General features: G+C 42.9%; 1 protein-coding gene across 1 annotated transcript in view; it reads right to left on the bottom strand.

Annotated features, from left to right (window-relative positions):
• The window catches only part of LOC126456380 (uncharacterized), a 236,133-nt gene that overhangs the window by 37,230 nt on the left and 175,364 nt on the right, over positions 1-23,539 (bottom strand). The window contains exon 3 of the mRNA XM_050092134.1: positions 5,152-5,292. Within this exon, the coding sequence (XP_049948091.1) occupies positions 5,152-5,292 (141 nt within the window). The remainder of the gene's footprint in view (positions 1-5,151; positions 5,293-23,539) is intronic.

The following is a 23,539-nucleotide window of genomic DNA, read 5'->3' as shown; positions in this document are numbered from 1 at the left end:
CCACATGTTCCTCCAATGCAAATAGACTATTTCTTGATTTCTCAGGATGTGTCCTGTCAACTGATGCCTTCTTGTAAGACATATATGACTATTTCGATCATGTTATGGTGATAACATGATCTGACAAAAATCTTGGATTTTTTAAAAATTCCCTGCAGTAGCACCTTTAAACTGAACAAGCGTAAAGCCGCGTTTAGAATGAGTGTGAAACACGTTTTGCAACAATGTTTGCAACATTGTTTGCAACTAGTGTTGACTATCGATGTTCGCAACATGTTGCAAACACGAAAACAGCTACTCGGATAAAAGGAAACATTATCTTTAGCCTGCTTCCGCTGTCACCGCATGGCGCTAGTGTTTGTTAACGTTACGATATGCTTCATGACTTCGTATAGCAGCGTGTAGTAATTGTGTTGCCTTAATAGAATGTGATGACTTCAAATATCTGTTTTCACGTCAAGATAACAGGTATTTCGTTTTATTGTACTCTACCTATGGAACGCGTGAAGTGTAAACTATAAAATTTCCAAGTTGAAACAGGACTCCATTCAGAAAATCGCTGTTGTGTTTAACACGAGTAGCAGTGGTGTAGAAGAGAAGTTGACACTTCTTTTGACAGAAGATCAGATGAATTGCGTTAGGTAGGTATACTTTGAGATTGGATTAAATTTTGTATAACAGAACGCAGGAATTGCCAGCGAGGGTGAACAAAGAAGGGGAACCGACAACAATTTCAAAATCCATTTCCACGTTCGCCATTACCGATTGTGACATTACTGTAGAGGAGGTTCATATTGGAGAGGATTTGATTGCTTGTACCAACATATTACACAAAGTCTGGCAGTGAAATGACGAGACTGCCTAACTTCTATCGCGCAGCCGTGTGAGGGTAGTTTGTTATTGGAATTTAGATGACGAACCTTCAAGAGTAGCCACCTTCGATTTCGTCTTCGTCTGCTTTAGTTTGCTTTTGAGCCTTGCTGGATAGGACGTTATTTGGTAGTAATGCTGCGATAATGGTGGGCTTAAAAACTGAGCAGCGTAGTAGCCTAAAATTCCTTGTGAAATTAAGATAAAAGTCACCAACGGAATTTTTTATGCGTTAAACTCAGTGTTTGGTTGTAATGGTATGTCACGTTAGCTAGTTTTTGAACGAGAAGGGATTGAAGATGATGAACGTCTCGGTTGATATGTGAATTCAAGAAGTGAACAAACATTGAGAAAATTAATGAAACTTAACGGAACGACCGACTTGAGAGCAGTTGGATAGTCGTAGACACGGTGAACACAAATAAATAGACAGTAAGAAAAACTTTTGTATGATGAACTGAACATGACAAATGTTTGTGCAAATCTGGCTCGGAAAAATCTCTCAGGAACAAAAACGCTATCGGAAGAACATCTGCTCCGATGTCATGGAATGAGTCAACGAAGAACCAGATTTGCTCACACCTGTCGTCACTTACGATGAAAACTGGATCTTCCAGCACGACTGGGAAACAAGGCGTCACTCGATGTTCTGGAAGAGTCCCACATCGCCAACAATGAAAATGAAGCACAGATGAGCGACTCAGAATTGAAGTTAATGCTGATCTTTTTTTTTATGTCAGATGTGGTACCATGAGTGAATGGCTGCCTGAGGATCAAACTATTAATCAGAAATACCACAAAGAAGTCAAGTTGAGGGAAAGAGTAAAGAAGATAAGATCGGATTTATGGAAGAACTACGCATGGATTCTGCTTCAAGACAACGTGCTAGTCTGCACTGCCGTATCTGTGAAACAGTTTGTAGCAGAGAACCGCATTCATGTGCTTGAACATTCTCCGTATTCGTCAGATCTGGCTCCTTGTGACTTTTATCTGTTTCCAAAAGTGAAAAATGTATTGAAGGAAACACATTTTCCGACTGTTGAAGAGCTAAAAGCAACAGTAGCAGAACTGTTGAAGATGATGTGTAGATATGGGAAGTATACATGTTGAAGGGGATGAAAGTTAATTGTAACTCTGTTTGCGATAGATCAGGTTTCTGACGCCAGTCTCGTTATTTAATTTCCACGCCTCGTAAGTATTCAATAAGCAAAGAACATATACGTCAGGGTCATATACGTAGTAGGATTTTCTTTGTATAATCCCTCAACCAAAGCTTCACAAACTATGAACTTTTTTGAGATGCAGCGGGCTTCGAAATCCATACATATTGCAAAAAACGGATGTACACATATTATGTATGTATGTATTATGAATGTTCCACATCTCCTTCTAAACCACTGGAGCAGTTTTAACCAAAAATTGGTACACATATCACCTATTGTCTGGAAATCGTTGCTGTGGGAGTGAGAATCACCCACTTATCAGAGAGGTGGAGTTGAGTGTGAAGAAGCAGTGTAGTCCACAACGTACGAACAGCCATACTTCAGTCATACAGTGTTTTGGAATGAGAGCACTCAGTGCCTTGGAACAAATTTTACACATAATTTCAAACCTTTATGAAACTTTTTCTCGCTGACATCTCCAACAAAATGATGAAAGGAAAAAATGTTTATCGCTTACTACATTTTCGCTGTTCATGCGTTGAAACTGCCGCATGAAGCATGACGTTTTAATTTATTACTCCTTTACTAGTAACTCTATTCGCAACACATTTATCAGACAGTATTCAGATATATCACTGAATGTCCCTGGATGTATGACGCTATAAACACCGAATGCGCGAAAAACTGCCGCCTCATGCGTGACGTTTTAATTTACTACTTCGTCACTACTAACTCTATTCACAACATATTTTGCAGACAGTTGCCATTATATCACAGAATGTACCTGCGAGATTATATCATTGTATAGCGCATAGGTCAGGGGATACAACATCAGCAAGAAGTACCGACATCCTATTAGGTTAAGCGTCACAACATGGAAAGAGAATAGGAGGAGGAAGAGATGGGCAGAAAGAGAGGGAAGAGGGATGGACAGAGGGAAGGGAGAGGAGGAGATGGAGAGAGAAAGGAAACAGGAAGAAATACATAGAGACAGAGGGAGGCAGAGATAGGCAGAGCGAGACTAGAGGACGAGACGAGCAGAGAGAGGGGTAGGAGGAAATGGACAAAGAAAAACATAAGGAGACGATGGACAGAGAGTGGGGAGAGGAGAAGATGGACAGAGAAAGGAAAGAAGAGAAGAAGAACAGGGAGGGGGAAGAGGAGGTGGTGGACAGAAGAGGGAAGGAGGAGGACACAGAGGTGAAGGAACAGATAGACAGAGAGAGATGAAGGATGAGATGGACAGAGAGAGAACGAAGGAGGAGCTGGGCAAGTAGAAGATTGGAATAAATACATACCCGCCCAACGCCGGGTACTCAGATAGTATGAAATAAAAGTGCGAGCCTTAGAAAGGAATCTCTTATTGCCAAAAACTTAAAGACCAACAGCATGTCTCTGATTCAAATGAATTGCTTTTCTGAAATTTGTGACTTTCTTTGAAACAAATGGTTCTATCAAAGTCGTTACAATTTTAAAATCGTACGGCGATGTCTTTGCGAAGTTACGAAAAGCAGCACCTTCTTCCATATTCATCTCGCGCAGCAGTCCTTCCAGCAAGGTTTGCTACCGTATGTTTTCGCCCAACAAGATGACTACGATAACAATTTGTCCATTTTATTTGGATCGTTGAGCTCCGTGGCCGTGGATAATGATATTTTACTATAAAAATACAGCGACCAGCCACTTTTTTAATGAGTTTTATTTATGCCAGTATGCATTTCAGATTTGCACCCATCTTCAGCTGGCAAATTAGTTACCAAACCGAATATTTCTGAAAAACTTCCACACTCTACTTATCAAACCACTTACTAAGCACAATCAAGAAATAACATAATCTAATATAAACCCAACAAATGCATGTAGTAATATACAACATAAAAACCTTAATTATATCTTTGTCGTATTGTAAATGTATGAATTACTGCTTTATATAAATGTGTTATGTTAGTTTATTATCTTCAATACTGCCTAAGTAACCAAAGCAAAATACTTAATATACATCTTACTTAGAATACTTCTATCACCCAAGTCAATGTTTAGTAAACAGTAGCTTAGCTAGAACCTCAAAACTTTCGTAAAATATAACTCTGTCCATAGATAAACTGCTTCTATGTAAACAAAACTCTCAGTCGACAACATGGCGGATAACGCAGTGCGCTTGTGTAAAATACGTGGCAAAAAGTGTTTGTGGTGTTACAAAAAAGAAGAAAAGCCAAGAAAAAAACAAGGAGAGGAGAATGCAAGTAAAATGAACAACTGATAGTGCGTAACTTTAAACTCGCGAAATTGAAGTAAATGATTGGAATCGTTGCTTTTGCACAGGCCAGCTGCAGCATCCAAACTGCTGTCGATATTGTACCACTGTAGAAACTGAAGATACGTGTAATTTGACAGCTGAAGATAGGTGCAAACCCGAAATGCATATTGGAATAAATAAATCGCATTAAAAAGTGGCTGTGCGCTGTATTTTTATAGTAAAATAAGATGACTAAGCCTTTGCGACAGCTTTGCACGCAATGAGAATACACAATTACAGCTTCAATACTGCAAACTATACGAGCACACGTAGAGAAATGTTTGCTGCTTTTGTGGACGGGGGTGCGAACAACAAGAAACATAGTTGCAAACATGTTTGGAGATTTTGTCAGGCTCGGCATTGGGAACAGATGAAGCTTTAGTTTATGATGCACGATACGCTTCGAGCCCTCTTCAGGTGCCTAACAAGTGTACCTCATTTTTCAACTCGTCTGTTTCCAGAAGTGGTTACAAGGTTTTAAAGGACAGTATGAACATATGACTACTACTGGAAACAGACAAGTATGAACCCAGATTTGAAAAATGATTTAGACTTGTCAAGCACATCAAGATAGCCAGGGTTCGAAATGCATCGATAGTGCATTGAAATAAAATCACGATTTGTGGCTGAAGGCGTTTTGTTTTTTAGTTTACTAAAGTAATGCATTCATGGAAGAAACACTGTCAGCAGTGGATAACATTCAGAAACATGTTTTCTATCACATTCTAAACGCGACTTTAGATGACGTTCGGAGTGCTCCAGTGTAGGAAATAGTGAGACTGTGCGTGAGGGACTAATTAACTGCAAACGTGAAGTCCGTACCAGCGACGATGCAGATGACGCCCGAGACGAAGGTGCAGAGGCGGCGGTGGCGTGCGCAATGCCCCGCGAGGACGCACACCTCGGCCAGCAGCAGAAGCGCCGCCGCCGCCAGGAAGAACGCCGCGGACCGCGTCACCGCGTCTGCAACACACGCGCCACCACTCACCTCACTCGCCAGTAACAGGCGCAGCCACTGAAAACACTACCGTGCAGCACAGACTCAAATGTATCTGCTTACAGTCTGTAGGTGAGTAGGCGTAAGTTGATCCCTGACACCTGGTAACGCTGTTGCCAGCTTTCAAATACGAAGTTGTAAATGGTTACAGGCGACAACATTAGTCGTCTACAGAACTCCGGCAACAATGAGGTGCTGCTATAGAGACGTTTACAAAATCGGGCACGGAGCTGCTGCGCCAGCCCACTGCAACTGTCAGGGATCGTCTTACAGCGACTCGACTATGGGGTAGATAGAGCCTGCAAACTCGCAGAATATCAAGTGGACCAAGCTGGGGCCCACTGGGAATAGGGCTGGTAACATAAATCGATGACGCTGTCAACAGGTAGTTAATCTTCTTATAAACCCACCTAACTGTGCGAATTATGACTAACAGTGGAGACAATGATCTATAAAATTATAGGAATTCAACTATAATCAAACTTTGCCGTCTGCTAATATTTTGGCTGTGAACCACTAAACTGTCTTCGGATCGAGATCTAAAGACTGACGGTAAAGTACTTCCGTTCATCTTATATACCGATGTATGAGGAAGACCGGAGCACTTATCCTCCTGTCATTAGCCATTCGATAGTTCGGGTTGGTGCAGAAGTTCGTAACATTTTTCCATAAGTCTAACAAAAACAACAGATATACACAACAGAGACCTTAGTCATTAACAATATATTCTGCTTCACTATTTAAATCAGATTCCAGCGCTGCGGTAATATTTCGATTCCGCGTCTGCAGAAATCACATGGTTTTCAGGCGAAGAACTCGTCGAGCCATGTTCGGAGCGCATTTTTATCCGGAGAGGAAGTTCCTTGAAGGTTGTTGGATAGAGAGCAGAAAAGATGATAATCTGAGGACACAAAATCAAGTGAAGGAAGTGGGTACGGAATGATTTCGCAACCCGTTTCCTGTATAGAGTTTATTGTTAGTCTAGCAGAATGCGGACGGCGTTATCGTGGAGTAGCGTCACTTCACGCAGTCTTCCTGGTCGTTGTTCTTGCATTGCGTCTACAAGACGTCTCAGTTGTAGACAACAAATGTCAGCAGTGATTGTTGCACTCTGGGGAAGCAATTCGTAGTACCCCCCACTGTCGCTGTTTCAGCAGATGCACAGCGTTTTCCTCTGTGGATGCGCGCAGGTGTTTGTACGGAGATTTGTTTCATTGTTTGGATTCAACCATTAATTACTTCCCCTTATATTAGCATAAAGACACCACCCGCTGGGGTAGACGAGAGCGCTCACGCGCTGCTTCCTGGACACAGGTAGGCGCGCCGGCCCCGGATCGAATCCGCCCCGCGGATTAAAGAGGGCCGGTGTGCCGGTCAGCCTGGATGTGGTTTTTAGGCGGTTTTCCACATCCCACTAGGTGAATACCGGGCTGGTCCCCAAGTTCCGCCTCAGTTACATGCGTCGCAGACATTTGAAACACGTCCGGACTATTTCACGATTTACACTAGACGCAGACAGTTGGGGTACACTGATTCCGTCCTGGGGGTACGGGGTGCCGGCGGGATGGGCATCCGCCCATCCCTACAACTAACGTTGCCAAATCCATTGTAACCACGGCGACCCTGTGATCGCTGCGGGACTATGGCGTCAGCGAAAGAAAGAAAGAAATATTAGCACGAAGACACCGTTTGTCGTCACCAGTAACGATAGGAATGGTCGGTGTTGTTAATGAGTCCACTGATGAGGAGCAAGCAGAGATGCACCGGTGACCACTCGTTAATTTTATTTTTATTTTGACTTAGAGCATGCGGTACACATACACCCGATTTTTGGACCTTCCTCATTGCGTGCAAATATCGCACGATGGTGGAATGAGCACATTTCACCACATTGCCTGCTCTAGACCAGGCCCCTGGGGCGCTAGCGCCCGCGATCGCCCGCGGCCAGCGCCCCGGGCGAATTCGTTATGTTGCTGCAGTGGCCGAGCCGTGCCGCTTAGCTGTCCGTGCGGAGCGCCCGAACGCCAGCGGATAGATATAATTGTTTGCCCGTTTTCCCTTCGGGCAGAGGACGTCTCACAAGTGCTTCAACTAGAGCTGATTGACCTACAGTGCCATATCCGCCTGAAGGACCGCTTACTTATGTGTAAAACTTTGGATGACTTTTACAGCTGTCTTCCACGAGAGAAATATCCTCTTTTGCAAAAGCACGCGGCCAAAGTTGTCTCAATGTTTGGTTCCACGTATATTTGTGAGCGCTTTTTCTCTCTTTTAAAACTTGCTAAAACTAAGAACCTTTCATTCCTTGGCGATAAAAGTCTGACCAATTCTTTGGGGTTAGCAGTCTCACGGAATATTGTACCAAGCCTAGACAAAATCGTTTCCTCGAAAAAGAAAAACGTGTAAAATGTTAATTGTCTTCTTTAACAATGTTGACTGTAAGAATTAAAGAGCTTTATAACCTTAATCCTATTTTAATAAGTTTTCAAACTTGGTCGGTTAGAATCATTACGTACTGTACAGGTGCTGACAGATTGAGTACGGGAATCCTTTATTTTCAATAAAAGAAAATGGAAATTTTTCCTAAATGCGTGAGCTATGGATGGCAATGGATCTTCACAAAGCCGTGCACGGGCCCTGGGTTAGCGACACATCAGATTTTTCCAGTATGTGCCGCTATCCCACGGTTTGTTCACGTGCTCGACGAACAAACAACCTTTCTGCTGACGGGGTGACGCTTAGGGAAGCGTCACTTGCCTAGGCAGAGCTCCTACAGCAGCCAATCAGAAAGGTCCAGGAGATCACGTGTGAGCGTCCACCGCGCCGAGCTCCGCGAACGAGGCGTGTGGATCGCCCTTTTTTTCTGACAGGCCCCCGACGAGATCAGACGCATTGGCCGGTTGCCTCCGTGCACTTTTCGAGCCCTGGCTCAATCTGTTTGCGCCTTAGGGCCGCTAAACTCACATAATGTACCCCGGCTAGGTCATCAGTAAATGTTTTCTCAACAAACGGGAGGCAGTTTGCCGACCGGAGTTGAAAAATTAACACTTGTTCTTTTTCAGACCCGACTTCCACCTCAGCCACATCCTGACATGTACAGTACAAAACAGCAAACTAAGGATCCGATTTCTAAAAATTGTAGCACGAAGTATAACAAAAAATACTTACTTGTAACTACTAACAGTAAGAATGAGACTCTATATCCCTTACATAAAATTAATTCTAAAATAGAATATTTTGTTTACGTTAGATCTGACCGCGGGACAGTCCAGCGCAGAGCAGTGCTGTGCGGTCTCACTCGCTCTGGAGCTCTGTCTCTCTCTCTCTCGCTCCTATGGCGTCACTAGCGACATACGGTCGCGGACGGGGCGCTGAACTACACTGTCTTGCGCCCGCGGGGCACGGGCGCTCCCGCCGGGCGCAATTCTTGGATGATCCTGCTCTAGAGTACACTGCAGTGGATCGTTGTTGATTAATGGTTTAAGCGGTCTTCATCAACCCTGAAGGCTTTGCTGAACGTAGAGAGTCACTAATATTAAAACGATCCTCCTTAAAACGAGAAAACCATTTTCTTGCCATCGTGACAAAAAATAAAAACACCTACAGCCGTCCTTATGTTTTATTTTATTTTGTCGCTAGCAGTTACAACGCTTCATTGCGTCATCTTCAGGCCTGTATGCATAAAACATTAAAGATAGCAGTATCAACTTATCAGTCAAGTTACATAGAAACATACTAAAACAGAATGAGAACAATGGCAAGACTCTACAAATGAATTTACACCGAACATTTGAGAGAAAGAAGAGATACATCCATTGTCACATATTTAAAATGTACCATCACGAATTTCCACTCAATACATTTTACAATTACACTATCTATTAAAACTTCTTTAAATGCTGTTCATGATTTTTACTTGACAGCGGGACATGCATTATCTGCACAACCTTGAAATAACTTACTGTAAGACAAAATAACTGTAAAAGGTGATGAATGGAAGGAAACAATATCTCACAAAGAAGTAAAAAGAAGGAACATGACCTATGTGTCGTGTCAAAGTATAAAATGCTTATTTCTACACAGATGAGGGGCATACACTATGTCATATCTATAAAATGAACATCCAAGACGTTTCTTGTAATGCTGTGTCCAGTGACATACATGGCACAAATGTTTCTGGCTACCTCCACTGCTGTCACCCGTCTATTGAACTCAGACAGAAGAATACATCGGAAGCGTTCCGAGTTCCCCACGTCGCACTCCGTTTCTTAGCGTCCACAGCTCCGCTCACTGTCTCAAATTACAAAACAACAATAAGTAAACTCAGGTGGTAACAGTGAACTACAAATAAATGTGACAATCGATAAGTGAGGTACCCATTAGGAAATGGCAGCATGGGTTCGGAAGGACCACATGGTCCACAATGTGTCTGTGTGGCTGGTGACCTTATTCATCATGCTGAAGAGGCTGTGCTGAGACCAAGGTCCAGCCATCAGCAGTCTGTGGTTCACATTGTTAGAAACAGTGCCTGTCGACTGGGGTCCGATCATTCCGACGACTGACAGCGAAGGCTGGGAAAAACTACATAGCTCACAAATTTCAACAAAGCTCACAATCTGCCACCATACCCTCACCGTCCATGTTCACTTGTAACACCGAAAATGCGGATAAAAAACCTTCTGCACCATCCAAAGTTTTCGCCTTTTAATATCAGTTGATAACGTGTACTGTTCTTGTGGTTCTGAATCCGTAAGCTTTATTTAAAAAACTATATTTAACAGGTAAGCGATGTAATAGTGTATTTATTTCTGCCTGTATATAACTGATTGTAATTATAATAGAAATATCATAAATTGCTGGGTAATAGCCAAGGGAACTTTATTTCAGTGTGTCGATGGCATAGACGAAATGGCAGCAGCTGTGCCGTTGTTTATCTTTGCGTATGGAATGTCTGTCGCGTTGCGAGCAGAGAGGAAGTAGAGCATTTTGACTGATGAAAGAGTGCGGAAGTGTTCATTGGGCGCTCCCGCAGACGCGATATGCAACTATGCCCGCGCGACTATAGACTCGGCTGATTCGTTAACACGCGAGTATTGAAAGCACGGAAGGAGTGGGCAGACGGAGGAAGCTGTCCCATAATTTTCCGTGGCTCTGTAGACGACTGCGGCAGCTCAGCATTGTCGTCGGCTACATTCTTCGTGATCCGCACAGCTACAACATCGTAAGACCGTTTTAAGTGAGAAATTATAAACTTACTTAGGCATTATCCAGCGACATTTCTTTTACAACGTATGAGTAACTTGAATAATAAACTGCAATAGTTAAAGCTTGTAGGGCAACTGTGTTGTCACTGTCCTCAGACATTATTACCAAGGAGGGTCCCTTTCCTTTCCATGCAACCACCGAGTGTCGTAAGAATATGAAAATTGTTTAACTATTTCCTGCCAGTTTTGTGCGTTTGCTAATGACTTGTTTCAATATAAATTTTCTGCCTCAGTATTGCATAACAAAGGCTTAAATAATTTGCAATTTTAAGTACTAACTTCATTCACTTAATGTGATGTAAAATTTCACTGGCAAAACTAATAACTAAAGATACAGCACAAATTAAGACTGCACATTTCATTTACCCTATATTTAGCTTAGCGAGTGACTTCTGCTGGCTTGGTATGTATCTTATTGTTGTTATTTTAAAAATAAAATCAGTTGCTCATTTGCTTAAAGAGAATTCAATTCAGTCTTTCAATAATCAGAAGTAAGTTACTTGCCTTTTTTTAAATTTTGCATTATGTTACCCTGAGATTGCTGAAAGTAATTTTTTTACGTAACATAGTTTTAGTTACATTTATTTAACCAGTAACTCCATTTAATTTTACTTTCAAGAATAAGTAACTGGAAACTCAGTGCTTTATGATTCATTTATTTTCTCGTGAACAGTTGTGCTGTGGAAAAGCGTGACAACCTTCTGTTGCCACGCCAGTGATTATTGCATTAATTCCTTTGCCATTATCTTTCTTAAGGATCTGGAGATTCTTTGCCATAGCAGGCTGGCGACGGTTTGATTATCCCCTTTAGAATTAGTCATTGTTTTCTTTGTATTAACAGTAATTTTTGTAGTAATTACTACCTGGTGCCCTTTTCCCCCCTCTGTGGTTCGTGAGCGATTGCACTATATTCCACCCATTTCAAAATTATCGTCAGTATCTAGCTGAAGTTTAGAATAGATTCTTCCTTCAGAAGAGTTTGTTGCACATTTTTCTCCAACTAACCGGCGTTATTTTCCTTCCGTGACGATAGCCTTACTCACTGTAAAATTTCATTAGGCATATGCGATCACGGTCAGTATATGGCTACCCAGTAGGCGGATTGGGAAGAGAGAGGTTACACGTGGCGACGCTGGTGACGGACGAGTGTCCATTTGGTATGTTTATTGGCACGAATTTTGCATTGTGCAGATTCGTAGCGAATTAACACTAGAACTGCTGATATTTGGACATACCTAGAACCGCAGCTGGGTCACTAATGACCAGCTATCTTTTCCTTTATTTCCCCTATGTCAATGGGTTATTGTTACTGCCAGTGAATCTATTGTTAGAAGCACTAGGAAATTTAGAATGAAATTAACAAAAATAAACAAGGTTTACACAAATTACAATTTTATGTTTTAAAATTTACATGTATTTGCTGAGTGTTTTTACTGGCTACCGTTATATAATGAACACAAATAATAGTCTTTTGATGTACATTTGTTGCACACAGTTTTCTTGCAGATGTGACACTTTACAAATGATTTGTTTCCTTCACAGACTTTACAAAGCAATGTGTTGGCTTTTTTTGTCTGTCAGGTCTGACAGGGACGCTAGTCTTTCTAGTCGCTGTGTACTACTCAGCAAGCTCCTCCCCCAGCTGCAGGATGAAATCCCTGCGTTTTAATGTTTTATCATTTAGAGAATTGAACAATATCTGCGCATTTATCCCAGCCAAATCCAGCAAGTTGTAAAATGTGTGAACAAGCCAACGTCTCGATGGTGCTTTGACAGAGTATTTGCCAGACATTTGGTCGACCACGTCCACTCCATATTTAGAGCAGCTATAAAACGTAACTGTATCTGGCTTCTTTTTTATACCATCCTCAGTCGTCACGTAAGGATGCATAGTGCTCAGAATCAGGACATTCTTGTTGCTCTTACCCTGATAAACAGTCAGTGTGGTATCATCGTTTTTCAACAATACTGTGCTGTATAACTGTTCTCTTACCTTCTTGATACAGACTGGTATTTCCCAGCGAGATCGATTTATTGTGCCCACAAGACTCGTAGAATTAGCTGTCAGTGTCTCAGAGAGCGCTAAGGAGGTGAAAAATTGTCACATGTGACATTTATTCCTTTGTTGAGGTAAGGTTGCATCAATTTTTGTACAACAAAGTCACCAAGACGCTTATCACTCCGCCTAGTGTCATCCTTTCCTAGATAAGAGATGGCATTCACAATATATTTTGAGTCTTTATCTACCGCCATGCAGTACTCTTGTCCGTATTTGTCCGGTTTTGAGGCCATAAACTGCGTGAATCTGCAATGGCCCTTTGAAGGAAAAAGCTGTTCGTCGATTGTTATATATGGACCCGGTATGTAGCTAGACTGTGCATTCGCAATGAACTCGTTCCAGATTTCTGATACCGAAGCAAACTTGTCTTCTCTTAGTCGTTCTGATCTTGTGGATCTAATGTCAAATCTGAGATAACGCATTATCTCTCTGAGTCCGTCACGAGCCATTGCTGATTTCACAAAATTATTTCCCCACTTGACTGACCACAATGTGTCTAGTTCTAAGCTCTTAGCTCCAATAGCACCACGGACGTACAATATAGCTATAAAAGCTTCCAGTTCTTCAATTTTTATAGTCCACTCATCTGAGCTCAGTACACGACGTGCTTCAGTTTCTGTACATTTTACAATATGTTTCAAAATTTTGTCCGTTATCATTAGGTGCCACGCACTGTAACAGGTCTCATTCGCGTTTCGTTTTGCATGCGGAGATGGTCCTGTCCTATCTTTGAAACCATTCTGTTGTCCATATCTTCCAGCTGAACAGTCACCTATTACTCCAACTTTCCAGGTAGTTCCATCGGGTGCTACAATTTCGCTACCTAAAGGAAACTGAAGTAGTCCAGAACCGTGGGCATTTTGTTGTCCACGCCGACCTTGAGGACGTCCACTTCCTCGAGTTGACTTAGTCTTTGTGGCAGCTGTTCCTGCAATAGTAGTTATGCGTATTAGAACGCGATTTAATATTGAATATTTTGTGTAATATTAGAACAAAAAAAAACACCTTTATAAATGTAATATATAACTTGTAAAAATTCAACATGAAACAAAGTATAAACATAAGTGATGCAATTGAAATTAGTGTCTACGCAACATATACATAAACAAAAATTATTCTAAAACAAACACATAAGAAGCATACCTTTCTCATCAGCTTTCATTAGAACCTTCTCAGGAGTAACAGCGTCTTCTGATGAAGAATCCGGAACTATTGGCGATGGAAATTCTTCCTCAGGTAAAGACTCCAGCGGTTCGCCCTGAGATTCATTATCTAAAATCTCATTTAGAGCATTTATAATCTCCTCTTCTGTGCGTAGAAATTTGTCCATAATATATTCGTAAGTTACAAGCACTATCTACACAGACAGAATGCACCACTAAACCCGTTTTCGTGGTAGAAAACTCTGGGTGCACAATATCTGCGTACAAGGTCAGACTTGTTTGAACCTCTCTCCCTCTCGTCCCCTGCTGAAAACTGGAACGTCAGCCGGAAGTGAAGTAAAAACGAGTTTTGCGATTGTTGACCGAACACACACTAACAATAGGCATGAAGCTACATGAAAAATGCGATTGTTATAGCGACTGCGCCGGGCGGGTCAGAACTGACTCTTCCGCAGTTCTAGGTGAATCTTCATATTTCTCTTTTATGTTTCCGCCATAAAATGTGAAATGAAGTATAATCACTAATTACCTTATTTCATAAAAAGTCACAGAAATGTAACACTCCAGACAATAATACAAAAGAGTGACAAACAAAAGAATTTTCAAGTGGGTCACGAGTGACCCAGCCGCGGTTCTAGTGTTAAACTCTTTCGCTACGAATAAAGTCACTCATGTACCGCAGTAGTAAGTGGCGGAAATAAGCCACAAAATTTCTAAATTTGCACTAATCAGTAAAACAGACAACATGATGGACACAAATGAAACTGATAATTTGAGTGTGCGTAACGGGGAGCAATCGGTAAAACAAAGGGGAACGCTGGCAGCGGAACCCATTGTTGAGGAAGCCGCGGCTAACATCAGAGACGCTACCGCTGAAACACAGGAACTGACAAAAATGGAATTCCTGGCATTGACAGACGCTACGGAATTCGGAATAAAATTAAAAACCGAATCTAGTGACGGTGGATACGAGGAAACCATTAAGAAAGAAGCAGAGCCAGAGTCAAAACCAGTAACAGTTGGAAATATAAGCGATTTGTTCAGCATGTTGATCAGTACAATTAATGCTCAGTCCCAATCAGTTAGTTAAAAAAAAAAAAGGCTCTGAGCACTACGGGACTTAACATCTATGGTCATCAGTCCTCTAGAACTTAGAACTACTTAAACCTAACTAACCTAAGGACATCACACAACACCCAGTCATCACGAGGCAGAGAAAATCCCTGACCGCGCCGGGAATCGAACCCGGGCGCGGGAAGCGAGACGCTACCGCACGACCACGAGCTGCGGACCCAATCAGTTAGTGCCAAAATTAATGCTCAGTCCGAATCAATTAATTATCAGTCCAAACCAATCAAGATTGTGAACAATAATATCGGAGTTGTTATCACAAAAGTAGGTGAAATCAAGAAAAAAGTAATTGTAATGAATACCGAAATCGGTGGTCTTAAGCACGAGATGACAGAGGTACAGTCAAAAATAGGAAGCAAAAATAGACGTTTTGAGACGGAATTAGAGAGACAGACTGTTGATCCTGTTATTGAAAATAAAGTAACTGAAAAGGTAGAATTAGCGCGAAAAGACGATAGGGATAAGGTTACGAATTTGCAAACTTTAGTATCAGGCATAGATACTAGAGTGAAGAAACAGCTGACCGCGTGTGATGAGGAAAAGAAGGAAGTGGAAACGTTACTGACGTCCATTTGCCAAGTAGTTACAAAAGTATCCGAACTAGAAAAGAAATTGGACGAAAAGCTGAGCTATGTGTCATGCCACGCACATAACACTGGATTCTTAGCGAAGGAGGAGCGTTTCGATCCTGTCAAGAAACAGGGAGGATTGCACGCTACCGACTTATTAAATATTGGGAAGAAGTATTTCCCGCCCGCCTCTTCTCCACCCACCCCCGCCGCCTCCCTCTTCCCCCACCCTCAACGGTGCCAGAACATCCAAACTGTCATGCACTCGCGCCCATCGCAACTTCATGGACTCTTCGGTTCACGAACAGAACAAGAGGGACCATGAGATCCGGAATTTGATCTCTTTACCAACTCACGTTTTCTCCCTTACTAGCTGGACTGTTTACTGATAAGATACATAGTAAATTCCTCGTCCTACATGCAAATAAATACAAATAAAGAACATAGATGCCCTAAGATATCGACTCACGTGGATGACTTGACACTTTTCATTGTTTAGGGTCAATTGCCACTTTTCGCACCATACAGGTATCTTGTCTAATTCAATTTTCAATTGCTTTTGGTTTTAAGATGACATCACTACACGGTAAACGACCGTATAATCTGCAAACGGTATAAGAGGGCTGTTCAAACTGTCACCTAAATCGTTTATGTTGGTCATGAACAGTAGAGAGCCAAAAACACTTCCATGGGAAATGTCAGATATTATATTTGCTTTACTCGATGACTTTCCTTCAGTTACTAACAACTGTCTCCATTCTGACAGGAAATTACGAATCCAGTTGTACAACTGAGACGATACTCCATGGGCACGCAATTTGATTAGAAGCCGTTTGAGACGAGCGGTATCAAAAGCCTTCTCGAAATCTGATGATATGGAATCAATTTGATATCTCCTGTCGACCCCGCAAGAATAAAGAATTAGTTGCGTTTCACAAGATCGATGTGTTCTGAATGCATGATGGCTGTTTGAAAATAAATGCCGGCCGGTGTGGCCGTGCGGTTCTAGGCGCTACAGTCTGGAACCGCGTGACCGCTACGGTCGCAGGTTCGAATCCTGCCTCGGGCATGGATGTGTATGATGTCCTTAGGTTAGTTAGGTTTAAGTAGTTCTAAGTTCTAGGGGACTGATGACCACAGATGTTAAGTCCCATAGTGCTCAGAGCCATTTGAACCATTTTTGTAAATAAATCGTTTTCTTCGAGGTAATTCATAATGTTCGAACACAGCATATGTTCCAAAATCCTAGTGCAAATCGACGTTTGTGATATGGGTCTGTAATTCAGCGGATTACTCGTATTTTGTTTCTTGGGTAAAGGTGGAAGTTGTGCAACTTTCCAGGTTTTAGGTATGGATGTATCGACTAGCGAGCTGTTGTACATGATTGCTAGGTATGGTGCTATTGTATTAGCGTACTGAGAAAGAAACTTGACTGGTATACAACCTGGACTTGAGGCCTTGCCTTTATTAAGTGCTTTAACCTACTTCGCTCCACCGAGGATACCTACTTCTAAGTTACCCATGTTGGCAGTTGTTGTTGATTCGAATTCTAGAGTATTTACTTGTCTTTGGTGAAGGAAATTTGGAAAACCGTATCTAGTACTCTGCTTTAGTGGCACTGTCATCGGTAACATCGCCCTTGTTATCGCGCAGTGAATTTATTAACTGCGCCTTGCCGCTGGTGTACTTTACGGACGACCGGAATATCTTTGCGTTTTCTGTCAGATTTAGAGTTTCGTTGTGGAAACTATTAAAAGCATCTCTCATTGAAGTTCGCGCTAAATTTCGAGCTTCTGTAAAACTTTGCCAATCTTGGGAGTTTTGTATTCCTTTATATTTGGCATACTGTTTCCATCGCTGCTGCAACAGTGTTCCGGCCTTTTTTTTTTTTTTTGACCCACGGGGTATCAGTACCATCTCTTATTGATTTATTTGGTATATGGCTCTCAATGGACGCCGATACTTTGTCTGAACTTAAACCACGTCTCGTCTACGCTTACACAGCCAGACTGCATAGAGTGGAGACAGTCTCTTAGGAAACTGTTAAGCGAATTTTTATCGGCTTTTTGAAATAGATGTATTTTGTATTATTTTTGGCGGCTTTGGATGTTACGGTATTCAGTCATGCTAAACGACCTTGTGGTCATTAATCTCTGTATCTGTCATGACACTCCCTATTGGTTCAGGATCATTTGTCGCTAAAAGTTAAAGTATGTTTTCGCAACCATTTCCACTTCAAGTGGGCTCCTGAACTAATTATTAAAAATAATTTTCACAGAAAGCATTTAGCACGAATTCGGACGACGCTTTATGCCTAGCATCGACTTTAAACATGTATTTTCGCCAACATATTTTACGCCTTCGGACACTAAAAATTAGTCCAAGTTCTACACTGGCAGCTCACAGAAGCCTAACCGCATGTTTCAATGACCAGCAGACTGCCAGCTAGTAGGAAATGTTGAGGAATTGCGACAAAAACAGAAGCTATCGCAGCTCGGGGAAACAACCGAGTACCCAAGACTGCAAGCGGAGCATAATGGTATCATGGAAACCGAGGGATATTGTCACACCAGCAACAAAGCAGAGGGAGCTGGATGCTGCCGGAGATCGCGGGTCGACAGTCGCCCCGTAACGAAACGGCTGCCACACGATGCTTCGCTGTGCTGACGGTACTGCGACTCAATCGTACTATATTATAGCTCAAAAGAAGAAATTAATGTTTTTAAGCTGGTAATATTAAACTCGTTGTTATTGAACTAGTATGTGTAGTGTCTCTGTTTGTATGTATGTGAAGAACAGTATCAATTTCCAGAGCGGCGTTGGCTACTCCCACAGCGTACGTAATTTCGTTCACGTAGACGAGTTACTCTCGTGGTGTAGAAGCAGCTGCCGACTCCGACGGTCGCCTGTAAAATTCTTGAAATGTAAGAGGAAGAAAACTTCTATATTACCTTCTCGAACTGGGATACTGTCATTTGCATTTGGTTATTCGATGATTGCGAGTGAAAGGAGTCCGTTTTAGGGGAGAAAACTTTCTCTATGCTTTTGACCGTGTTATTGAAGCAGCAAACATCAATCGCCAAATGTTCGAAGTCCTATACAAGCTTGTCGTAGATTACAGTTCATCACAGAATATTTTGATCAAAAATAAAGACGAGAATTTACCTTAGAAATGCACCAGACTGTATTACTCAACTCCACGTTAACGTTACATATCGCTTGCTAATCTCAAATAAACACAAATTATACAATACGGTGGCTAACAATCACTGTTTCATTGCACACACTTCATACACGTCCTCTGGTTATCCTGTCTCGCAACGAAGTCCGGTCACATACCCATTTTCTTACATTTCTTCGCTCGCCATGGAGCCACGCTTACGTAAGTCAAGGAATAAATATATCGCTCTCACAGACGAAACATGCCTCCCCGCGATATATATTAAATTTGAACTTTGGAAAATATTTGTTATATATCTAGCGCTCTCGAGCGCTTCTAGGAGCCCTCCACGACATCCTGCCCGACAGTTTTCTGATGATTATAGAAGTCTGGGATCGGGCAACTACATATTGAAGTTCGAATGAAGTCACCACCAAGTATGAGTGGGACACCTGTTTCATATGAGATCCCAGTTTTCTTTGAAATGTTCAACAATTGTACCATCTGAGTTCGGGGGGTGGGGTGGGGGCATGTTCGGTAAAAGGCACCAACTGTTAATTTTTTCAGGTTGGTTGGTTGGTTTGTAGATTAAAGGGACTAAACTGCGTCGTTATCACTCTATTCCGGTTGTCAAATGTAAATGCCCACACAGTAGATACTTTCTATCTACTTCAATTTCCCAACACGATAAACTACTTCTGACAGAAGTAAACAGTCCAGCTGTATTTAATCTGTCCCTTCTGAACACGGTTAGGTCCTTTATAAAAATTTCAGATTACTTAGCCTTTAGCCAGCTTTCCGCACCTATAACTGGTTGAGATTCATCGACTTCTATTAGCGCTTGAAACTCCGGTTCTTTGAAAATGTTCAGATGTGTTTGAAATGTTATGGGACTTAACTGCTAAAGTCGTCAGTCCCTAAGCTTACACACTACTGAACCTAAATAATCCTAAGGACAAACACACACACCCATGTCCGAGGGAGGACTCGAACCTCCGCCGGGACCAGCCGCACAGTCCATGACTGCAGCGCCTTCACCGCTCGGCTAGTCCCGCGCGGCATCCTGTTCTTTCCCAACACAATTACGCCTACATTACCGGCTGCTGCTATGTCTACCTCCTTGTGCTTACCCTGCACCCTTTTAGAGATTGTCTCCTGCTAAGACACCGCTTGTGTGACCTGGGAAAAAAGTTCTTCCCATTTTCGTGACTCTCGGTTTCATCCTACCTTATTCCCCGAAAGCTTGCTGAAAAGTTTGGAAACTGAAACATGAAAAAATAGTACATGCTGAGCTATAATTCTGATAACATACCAACGTTGAGCGCTTAGGCTATTGTGAGAATGCGAGGTTTCCCAAATAGCGCCTGTTTACTGGATGTGAAAGGAGATGAAATCGTCGCGCATACTGTCAGAAATATGCCGAGAGCGACAGTGTGGCGGCGGGACGAAATTAGCAAAGTTCTCGCGCAGTGGCGGCCGCTGCCGCTGGCGGGCGTGGCTTTTGCTCAGGTAGCAGGGGGGCGGCCCCGGCCGCAGCCGGCACGCCTCATTACCTGCCCTGCTTTGTAGGCAGCGCCAGTCAAAGCTGGCCCCGCGCGCGCTCGCTGGCCTGCACTGCTGAGCTGCAAATATGCTGGCGTGGCCAGGAACGCGCCGGCTACACGCGTCGCCGCCGCGCGCCTGCGTCCAAAGGCGGCCGCGTATTTCCGTACCGCTAAGAGTTGCGTCCTACTTCCGCCGAAAAACGATTCCCGGAAAATGGAACACAAAATCTCTTCACCTACTTCAGTTGCTATGACTTCTTGTTAGACCGGTGCAGTCTACAGTAACAACTAGGTAAGAACAGCAGAGAAATATGTTAGCTACAACTCCCCTCACCCCAGGAGACATCACTTTAACACCAAGTAACGCCTTGATAAAGGCCTCAGTCCGCGAGAAAAAGTCCAAAAATTTCTTCAGATATACCAGACGTAACTGAAGCCACTCATTTTTTATTAGATATGCCAGAACGCCGGCCGGGGTGGCTACAGTCTGGAACCGCGCGGCCGCTACGGTCGCAGGTTCGAATCCTGCCTCGGGCATGGGTGTTTGTGATGTCCTTAGGTTAGTTAGCTTTAAGTAGTTCTAAGTTCTAGGGGACTGAGGACCTCAGACGTTAAGTCCCAAAGTGCTCAGAGCCATTTGAACCATTTGATCTGATGACCTCAGAAGTTAAGTCCCATAGTGCGCAGAGCCATTTGAACCATATGCCAGAACAGTGCTTCCCAACCTGAAAGTAATTACCCCCTGAGGGGTAAAATGAGATTTTCTGAGAGGCAAAAAGAAGAGGGTTATATTGTGTTCTGATCACAAAACTAAGCTATTTTTGAAAGATAGTTAATGTTGTGTATGACCTATCATAGCAAAGCAGGACAGGAACAGAAATGGTTAGTGAACAAGTAACACATCAAAGAGAAGATACACTTTTCTTGAATTTTTCTAAACGAAGAGTTATAACAAATGATGCAACAAGAAATAGAGGCCAGCTATTGAGATTTCAACAAGGATGAAGCACGAATGGGGTCACAGTGAAGAGGCTCCAAGTGCAAGTGACTGAATGGCTGCCACCGGCCGTCCTATATTGCGGTGGCAGAGGGCGCTTGGAGTGGAGAATTGCTGGAGATGTGGCATAGCGGACGCACGTGACTGGGACCATGTGATACTGTGCAGTTCCTATCGATATCGAATGGAAACTTGCAATTCCAGTACCAACATAACAAAGCCTGTGAGGTGGCATCGATATGGGATACCGCAGTTACTACTGTCACTATTTCATAAGACCGTAATAGTGATTGCTGAAATACCCACAGTTGCGTGCTTTTTCAAATACTAGTATTAACTTGCAACACTATATGAAGGAGTCTACACCTTGTGAAACGAATATTGTTCCTCTCGTAGTCCACCACCTACACACATACTTTGAACTTCATACCATGCATGTATGATAGTGCAACTGAAATATATACATCACATACACTTAAATGTCTCATGAAAATGCCTTCTCCGAGTTGCAGGTAGCTCCTGAAATAAGCTAGGCATTGTATTGTATTGTATTGAACTGGGGACCTGGAAACGACGGAGAGGCTCCGTCCCCGCCGTAGCCCTCAGTGGTTCACATCCCCACAACAGAATACAGCAGTTCATTCACCCCTCCGCCACCCCACACCGAACCCAGGGTTATTGTGCGGTTCGGATCTCAGTGCCCCCCCCCCCCCTCTCCACCCCCCCCCACCCCCCGGGAACATCTCACACGAGACGAGTGTAACCTCAAATGTTTGCGTGGTAGAGTAATTATAGTGTACGCGTAAGTGGAGACAGTGTTTGCGCAGCAATTGCCGACATAGTATAACTGAGGCAGAATAAGGGGAACCAGCCAACATTCGCCGTGGCAGATGGAAAACCGCCTTAAAAACCATCGACAGGCTGGCCGGCACAACGGACCTCGACACTAATCCGCCCGGCTGATTCGTGCCGATGACTGCCATGCCTTTCCGCCCGGAAAGCAGTGCGTTAGACTGCACGGCCAACAGGGTGGACTAAGCTAGACATTGGAAAGCAACTTTAGTGAGTCCCAGTGATTAATGAAAACCACGTCGGCTGTATTATCACACATTTATAATGCTGCAAGGGACGACCAGCACGTTAAGCGTGTAATAACACAGTTGGGATCGTTTTAATTCATTATTAGAATTACAGGCATCTGTGATGCTCTCAGTATTGAGTGGGGTACTCAAAGGTGTGTTCCTGCTGGGTTTCTCACTGCCTAACAGGGACATCCATCTGTTTGGCCCAAAGAAAGGATGCACTCTGCGGAAAGCAGTACGTGGTGATGGTGAGGTTATTGATGCAACAAGACATTGTCTCCAACATCGATTAGTGTATCATGAGGACACACAGTTCCTCCAATAAGTTGGCAGAAGCCTGTCACATTGATCGCAGATTATGTTGAAAAACAGAGTTCTGTAGCCAAAAGAGTGGGGAATAATATGGTGTATTGCAATCTAGAATAAAACCAATCTCCTTGCAGAAGAAAACTTGTTGCATTTCTTATTGAAGACACGCTGTAGAAGGAATCGTGTACCACTCACAGAAGTGTAACATGGAGTGAGATGAATGGACGTAAAAACATAATAACCGATAGCGACTGGAGACAAGTGACACTCCTTGTCAATTGACAATAGATTTCAAACAAGACAGAGATTTCTGTTGTCGGTGAAAGCAGGTCCCTCATCAATCAGTTCCTGACCTACTGTTCCGCAGGGAACTAGCTGATAATAACGTTTGAAGGCGGTTATTCCGTATAAATCCGTTGCCCACTGTGGCACATAGAGCTCCACATCATCAAATGGGCTGACTGGAGCCATGCAGTGTGGTCCGCGGAGTTGGGTCACTGTGTACCTTGAAATGATACGAGGTGTCAGTGCACTGACGATCCAGTGAGGCATTCACTCTGCACTGTGTGGTGGTGTTGTTCAGCATAGAGATGGTTATGACATGTTTTGGAGATGTTCTCTTTACTATGACTGTGGGTTACTCATTCAGGTTACTGTGAACATGTGAACTTGAACCAGGATTTTAATTTCACTACTCTCGGCAGCCAAAAGTAAAAGTTTCTTCTACAAGACAGGTATGCTGTGGACACGTCCCTGTTACGAGAAGACAAAAGTATTTTTCACATGGCTTCACCGTAAATTTCTTGATTCGACGAACGTTCAGTTATACCGCAGTTGACTGTTCAATCGATCTTAATCCCATAGAAACTGGAAAAGCAGGTGAAACCATGCGCACACTGTGTTAGCCTTAGAACAGTGGTTCGCCGGCCGCTGCA

This window comes from Schistocerca serialis, chromosome 2, assembly GCF_023864345.2.
Source record: "Schistocerca serialis cubense isolate TAMUIC-IGC-003099 chromosome 2, iqSchSeri2.2, whole genome shotgun sequence".
NCBI lineage: Eukaryota > Metazoa > Arthropoda > Insecta > Orthoptera > Acrididae > Schistocerca > Schistocerca serialis.
The sequence above is the reverse complement of the archived record's forward strand: the minus strand, read 5'-3'. Positions and strand labels throughout refer to the sequence as shown.